Below are 8,085 nucleotides of genomic sequence, written 5' to 3'. Positions count from 1 at the left end.
TGTTGCCAACGACCACTACCAAAGGACTGAACAACTGAAAATAAACCAAACAACTCAGACGGTATTGCTAGAGCTGTTAAAATGGGTTAGGTCTACCAGGCTGGCCCATTGACCCTTTATTTTTGTGTGGACTAGGCCGTTAAAAAGGCAAGAAAAAACAACCCTAACTTTTTGGGCTAGCCCATCAGACCTGTATTTTACATGAGGCTGAATCCTGAAAAGTACACATTTGAGGTTCAAGTGGGCAAATTTCTCGGTTTCTATTTGACAGAACAAGGAATTGAAGCAAATTCTGACAAATGTCGAGCATTTGCGGAGTTCCCCACACCCAAATCCAAAAAGTGCATTCAAACACTTAATGGGATGCTAACCTTGTTCTCTCGCTTCATCGCCAAGTCTGCCCAACACGCTCTTCCCTTCTTCAAACTTCTAAGAAATGAAACGAAGTTCGAATGAACCGACGAATGTGAAAGCGCTCTAGCACACCTCAAGAATGCATTCTCCCACCGTCAGTGCTATCTAGACCAAATCAAGGCGAAACATTGTATCTTTATCTCTCTGTCTCCTCTTATGCGGTCAGTGCCGTCCTAATTAGAGTGGATGGCTCCTCTTAGAGATAGTTGAACTCGCTAAGTTAGCATAAAGTCGTTAGCCGAATGGGCTTTTTTCGGCACATTGTAAGAAAAGTCTCGTGATTGTGATCCGAGGACCCAAATTAACTTGAAAATTGCTTTTCCCACTTCAAACAGAACTAAGAAACAACATTAAATGACAAGTTTAACCTCAAATTTCATCGGTAGTTAACTACCGCTAGATTTTAACCAGCGGTAGTTAACTACTGATGAAATTTGAGGTTAAACTTGTCATTTCATGGTGTTTCTTTGCTTTGTGTGAAGTGGGAAAAGCAATTTTCAACTAATTTTTTTATCCCTTTAAATCTTAAGTTCGAACTTCGGCTCAATCATAAACAAAATTTAACGATTTAATTAGAATCAGACTTTGAAAAAACAATTAGAGATTTAAGAGAGGGTTTCAAAAATATGTATCCCTCTTAGCGAAACAATCTCCATAAATAAATTTTGATTAAACAATTAATCACAAATCCAACATAAAATTAATGGCTTTTAAGGATTCTAAAAACTATTCTCAAAGTGAGTGAAGTCCCTCTTAGTATATGCAAGAGTCAAAGTTCAAACTCCGTACTCACACTTATTCACTTTAAAAAATTATTATATACAAAGGTTAGAGTTCTAACTCCGTAGACACACTTTGCCAAAATGAATTCTAATCATCATACTATCTGAGAAAGAAAAAAAAAAACAATTCTCAAAGCATACTTTAACTTTGATCACCACCAATAGGAAAAATACATGCGTCCTTACATGAGTTCAAGCGAGTAAAAAACGGAATCCAGTAATAGCTATTTCACTATTTCATGATGGAGCTGTGGAGGATGAGACACATATGGATTTCCTAGGTTACCCCACTTCTATTTATAGAGAAATGAACCACTAAAATGTTAAGACTCATATTTTTTGGACTCTATAATATACATATCTTAAATTGTTTTAAATTTGAAGTAAAATCTTCAGTATATGACAAACACAAAAAAAGAAAAAAAAGAATACTTGAAAATAAAAGGATTTATAACCATCACACTATATCTAAATAAACTTCAATTATACGCACCGTTACATTTTTATACATACAATTTCATGTCATTTTAAATAACTTGATTTAACATCACTACCAACCAAAACAAAGCAATAAGCCTTAATAAACCACCCTTCAAACAAAGGTTGAATAAACCATTTTTGACAAAAGTAATGCTTAAATAAAGGAAATAAAAAATAGAGACATGAAATTCAATTTTGTTATTTTCAACATAGTTTCAAAACACATTTACATCAATTTTTCATGATGAATGAATTATCCTTCATAGCACTTCGCCCTTGTTTATACTTCATACTCATTCAATCTGAAAAACAAAATATAAATTAGAGGTAGTTTGATAGGATCAGATTTATGTACAAAAAGGAGAACTAAAGTCTAAAAAAAACTCAAACGTGTATTGAAGAAAGAAAATGATATAACATATATATATTCTTTTTTATTTAAGTGGGGGGTGGGTATTAGACTTGATTTTTTGTTTGAGACCCGTAGCATTTGAAGGCTTGGCCTGGTTGAACATTTTGTACTCTCCCAAAGTCGGGCCTGTATAAACCCAAATAGAAAATTAAAAATCTTAGAAAACTAAAATAGATAAATCTAAGTCCTTGTCAATCTTTTTTTAAAAAAAAAAAAACTAAATTAGCCCACTTAAATTGAGTCATTGGGCAATCTTTATGTTTATCTTCAAAAATTTAGGACATCTTTAGGAAAACCACCATTAATAGGAGTGTGTTCAACATAATTATGAGTAACATGTATAGCAAACCACTATTCTACATATATCAAATTATGATTTGAAATACAAATATGAGAATGTACATGTTTCTCTCCGATGTTCAATTTCTATGGATTCAAACTCTAATATGAGATTCAAGGTAATGAATTTAAAGATTTCAACTTCATATATGGCTGAAATAGGGAATTGGATATAGAAATTTGAAAGCCAACAAGATACAAATTTTTAGGGAAATATTAACAAGTGTTTTTAGGGCATTGTTTAATAACTTTAAATAGTAAGTTTTTGTTAAATTTATGAAATCAATGCATTGGAAATTGAAGTTTTTGATTTTTTTAAAGAAATTTTTTTTTATTAGGAATCATTAAAGAGTGTCTTTATGGCACTCGTTAACAAAACTCAAATTTTTATTAATTAAATGGAAACCTTTTGATTTAACCTTTCCATTCTATATGCACACTTTATAGTCATAGGAATGTAAAAAAGAAGATAAAAAATCCCCATGTATAAGTAAATAATTAAACGAGTATCATAAATTTGATTTGACGCACTTAAAAATATTACCATTGGAGATGCTCTAACTCTAGTGATATTTTTATAGTCAAATATATATCTTAATTTTAGCTTTATGATTATGATGATTCTTTAAAAACACTAGTGATATAAAAAGTAAAAATGGAAAAAAGGGTCGGTCAGTCCACTTGCCAATTGTAGTTGGTGTTTGATTGTGTAAACCTTGTATTCCACATTTTGCAATTCATTTCCACTTCTTGTGGCCAACTACCACTTAAGTTTGGTTTGGTTTTGTGTTTTGTGTCCACACAAGCACAAAGGTGACATCTCAAGAAGGTACCAAGAAAATAATATGCCACGTTGCAAAATATTAGCCGTCTATTTAGATCCAACGTTTGTAATAATTTATCCACCAACCCCCTTACACTCTTTCATGCATCACTACCACCCCTTATTCCCACCTACCAAACACCAACGCACAAGATTTCAATTGGCCCCCAACTTAGTACATTTTCCTTTTTATTTTTTATTGAAAAAAATTTCTTTATATATTCCCACTCTCTCTTCATTACTCCCTCAGGAAATCAATACATCATTGTTCATTATTTCCCACCCAACACTACGTAACATTTCCTCTCCTCTTATCATTTCATCATCATAGTTATTACTTTCAACACCCCCTCTTCCTTCCTTTTGGTAAAATATTCGTGCATTCGTAATTATGGAGGGAATTACCAATGGCCATGTTGAAGCAACCTTTTGTTTGAGCAAAAATGGTGGTGATCCACTCAACTGGGGCGCGGCGGCGGAGTCATTGACAGGGAGTCATTTGGATGAGGTGAAGCGTATGGTGGAGGAGTATCGTAACCCGTTGGTTAAAATCGGCGGTGAGACACTTACCATTGCTCAGGTGGCTGGAATTGCTTCCCATGATAGTGGTGTTAGGGTGGAGCTTTCGGAGTCGGCAAGGGCCGGTGTTAAGGCAAGTAGTGACTGGGTGATGGATAGTATGAATAAAGGTACGGACAGTTATGGTGTTACCACCGGTTTTGGTGCTACTTCTCACCGGAGAACTAAACAAGGTGGTGCCTTGCAGAAGGAGCTAATTAGGTAATTAACTACTACTAATTAATACTATTTTAATATTTTAATAACTTTATGTGCATTTCACGTCTATAGCATGTGTTGCATTTCGTATTAACATGTCATGTCATGAATTCTCCAATATCGTCAACATGTTGATTAGGAGTTCCTTAGATTTTTGTAAAAAAATAAAATAAATCTTTGATGAATTCTTAATTTTTAACAAATGAATGTGTTGATAAATTTTTTTTAAAACTCGATATCCAATCCAATTAATTAAAAATATCGATTGTCTAAAACTTTTTGGTTGTTTAAAATAATGTTTTGTGATTGAGAGATGTTTATATTTCATGTATGATAGAATCTCGAATATGATTTCAATAGAATCTTGAATATAATTAGCTATCTAATTAGAGGAAACTAATGGTAGAAAACAAACTTTTTCCATATTTGGTGTTGCTATATCTTTTTTATTTATTTTATGAATTTACCAAATTTAAGCTCCCTTTTTTGTCACCTAAAGAAAAAGCTCTCTCTTTTGAGTTTTGACCAAATACGAAAATTGATAATTTTTTAGGGGAAATACGAAAATTTATAATTAATTAGCCAAACCCTTTAATATATGTTAGGGAAAACCCTTTAAAATATAATTCGTGCTTATAAAACTATTTTATAAGGATCTCTCAAAAAAAAAAAAAAAAAAACTATTTTATAAGGAGATTGGTTGATGAATCGTTTTCGGCCTGCGTATTTGTTTTCACTTTTCATGATGTCAAACAATACTTTTTAAGTTAGCATGTCAATGGTGTTAAGTATATATATTTATTAAATTAAATTAAAAAGGATAAGAGTTTTCTTTAATTTTGTTTATGCACGTACACCTAATGTTAGTAAACAAACGATATTTGATATGAAGTTATAAATATTTTCGCTTCTCACAAAACACAAAAGTATTGTAGATGAACTGAGAAAATACCCAATTCAAAAAAATGAAATACTTTGTAAAAAAAAAAAAAATGAAATACTTAAACCACTAAAAAGGACAATCAATAACTCAATTATCACTACCATTCTTGGCACCCTATAATTAATAATTGTTTAGGCTTTCCGTAAAAAATAGATGTTTTAGGCAACTTGCTTAATTATTATTTTTATTGATTCTCATAACCAAGAAAAGATGTATACAATATGATAACCCAATTGCTTGCCTTAAAACAGAAAGTTGGAATTATTTGAAGGATTTTTTTAAAAGATCAATCAATATAAATAATCTCCATCCTTCAAAAAAAAAAAAAAAACTCCTTTTCACCAAAAAGAGTTATAGGATATACTAGCATTATATCAAAGGAACTATTTTTTTGTGGGATACCTTAAAAAACTATTTAACTACATTTTCCTTATATAAAAATCATTTTTATTTTATTAATAATAAAAACCTTTCATTTTGTCACAAAATAAAAAATAAAAAAAAATAAAAAAAAGTTGATCAGAAAAAGACAACAAAATACGAGTAACAAATTTTGTACCAAACAAAGGCCAAGGTGAGACTTGTCCACATCCACATGTCTACAGTTCTAACTCGTAGACGTGGTCCAGTGCACTGAGTTGGAAACGGTTGAGTAGCGAGTTAATTATCAATTAACTAATTAACTAATAATCTTTGGGTTAGCTAAACATTAGGTGGACAATACAAGTGGTTTGCACGTGGTATGTATTTGTTGACTGCCTAACCTACCATTCTTCCAAATTCCTAATTCCTAACTCACCATCTTTGACCCTACAATTTACTAAAATCGTCACCTAACTATATATTATATGGATTTAGTTGAAAAGAAAAAAAAAACTATATATTATATGACTTGGTCAATGAATTGATGTAGCATAACTCAAAAATAATTAGATCTTTTAACTAATAGTACATAAATTAATCATACTAGTCAATGAGCCCGGATACATTAGATTATCATGAAAAAATATGTGACTTAGTCAATGAATTCATAATTCTTATATTTTTCTTTTTTTGTTGTTAATTTCAGGTTTTTGAATGCCGGAATATTTGGCAATGGTACAGAATCAAATTGTACACTACCACATACAGCAACAAGAGCTGCAATGCTTGTGAGGATCAACACTCTTCTTCAAGGGTATTCTGGTATTAGATTTGAAATCTTGGAAGCTATCACAAAGCTCTTGAACAACAATATTACCCCATGTTTACCACTTCGCGGTACAATCACAGCTTCCGGTGATCTTGTTCCACTCTCTTACATTGCCGGTTTATTAACGGGCAGACCCAACTCTAAAGCCGTTGGACCGTCTGGAGAAATTCTCAATGCCAAGGAAGCTTTTCAACTTGCTGGCATTGGTTCTGATTTCTTTGAATTGCAACCTAAGGAAGGTCTTGCTCTTGTTAATGGAACTGCTGTTGGTTCTGGTTTAGCTTCTATTGTTCTGTTCGAAGCAAATGTACTAGCGGTTTTGTCTGAAGTTATGTCGGCAATTTTCGCTGAAGTTATGCAAGGGAAACCTGAATTTACTGATCATTTGACTCATAAGTTGAAGCATCACCCTGGTCAAATTGAAGCTGCTGCTATTATGGAGCATATTTTGGATGGAAGCGCTTATGTTAAAGCCGCTAAGAAGTTACACGAGACTGATCCTTTGCAAAAGCCTAAACAAGATCGTTATGCACTTAGAACTTCACCTCAATGGCTTGGTCCTTTGATTGAAGTGATAAGATTTTCGACCAAGTCTATTGAAAGAGAGATTAACTCGGTCAACGACAACCCTTTGATCGATGTTTCAAGGAACAAGGCCATACATGGTGGTAACTTTCAAGGAACACCTATCGGAGTTTCAATGGACAACACTCGTTTAGCTCTTGCTTCGATCGGTAAACTCATGTTTGCTCAATTCTCTGAGCTTGTTAATGATTTTTACAACAATGGTTTGCCTTCGAATCTTACTGCAAGTAGAAACCCAAGTTTGGATTATGGTTTCAAGGGATCTGAAATTGCTATGGCTTCTTATTGCTCCGAGTTACAATATCTTGCTAACCCTGTCACCACCCATGTGCAAAGTGCTGAGCAACACAACCAAGACGTTAACTCTTTGGGTTTGATTTCTTCTAGAAAAACAAACGAGGCTATTGAGATCTTAAAGCTCATGTCTTCCACTTTCTTGATCGCGCTTTGCCAAGCAATTGACTTGAGGCATTTGGAAGAGAATTTGAGGAACACTGTCAAGAACACTGTAAGCCAAGTTGCTAAGAGAACACTCACAACCGGTGTCAATGGAGAACTTCATCCTTCAAGATTTTGCGAGAAAGATTTGCTCAAAGTTGTCGACAGGGAGTATGTGTTTGCCTATGCTGATGATCCTTGCCTAGCTACATACCCTTTGATGCAAAAGTTGAGACAAGTGCTTGTGGATCATGCATTAGTGAATACCGAAGGAGAGAAGAATTCGAACACATCAATCTTCCAAAAGATTGCAACATTTGAGGATGAATTGAAGGCTATCTTGCCAAAGGAAGTTGAAAGTGCAAGGACAGCATATGAAAATGGACAAAGTGGAATTTCAAACAAGATTAAGGAATGTAGGTCTTATCCATTGTACAAGTTTGTTAGAGAGGAGTTGGGAACAGCGTTGCTAACCGGTGAAAAAGTGATATCGCCAGGAGAAGAGTGCGACAAATTGTTCACAGCTATGTGCCAAGGTAAAATTGTTGATCCTCTTATGGAATGTCTCGGAGAGTGGAACGGCGCTCCTCTTCCAATTTGTTAATTTACTCAATCTGTTTCTTGGAGAAATGATTTCTTTATATATTTGTAGCAGACTAGTAGTTGCTTTGAGAAGCAATATTGGTTCTATAAGCCTATGGTAAATGACAAACCAATATCCTTCTGATAGCATCGTTTATTAAGTTTTTCCTTGATGTTCAGGAACTTTTAATTGTTTTTGTAATAGAATTTCATTTGTTTGCCAAAACTTTGGGTGCAAATATCATATGATACGTGATCTTTGATGTAAATGGTGTTTTTTTTCCATGAATAAATAGTGTTTACTTTCAACCATGAAAA

General features: G+C 33.4%; 1 protein-coding gene across 1 annotated transcript; it reads left to right on the top strand.

The window, feature by feature from the left end:
• The first annotated feature begins 3,485 nt into the window (after positions 1–3,485).
• Positions 3,486–8,085, top strand: LOC11434138 (phenylalanine ammonia-lyase). Its single transcript, XM_003590423.3, has 2 exons — positions 3,486–4,030; positions 6,040–8,085. The coding sequence occupies exons 1-2, from the start codon at positions 3,642–3,644 to the stop codon at positions 7,787–7,789; spliced, it is 2,139 nt and encodes a 712-aa protein (XP_003590471.1). The 5' UTR covers positions 3,486–3,641; the 3' UTR covers positions 7,790–8,085.

The sequence above is a fragment of the Medicago truncatula genome, chromosome 1 (assembly GCF_003473485.1).
Source record: "Medicago truncatula cultivar Jemalong A17 chromosome 1, MtrunA17r5.0-ANR, whole genome shotgun sequence".
In the NCBI taxonomy this organism is placed as follows: domain Eukaryota; kingdom Viridiplantae; phylum Streptophyta; class Magnoliopsida; order Fabales; family Fabaceae; genus Medicago; species Medicago truncatula.
This window is presented reverse-complemented; position numbering and strand designations above follow the sequence as displayed.

Bases quoted from the DNA above. Each gene is read 5' to 3' on its own strand.
- LOC11434138 (XM_003590423.3), top strand. From the start codon at position 3,642: ATGGAGGGAATTACCAATGGCCATGTTGAAGCAACCTTTTGTTTGAGC. The intron at 4,031-6,039 runs GTAATTAACTAC...TGTTAATTTCAG, and splicing joins TTGCAGAAGGAGCTAATTAG to GTTTTTGAATGCCGGAATAT.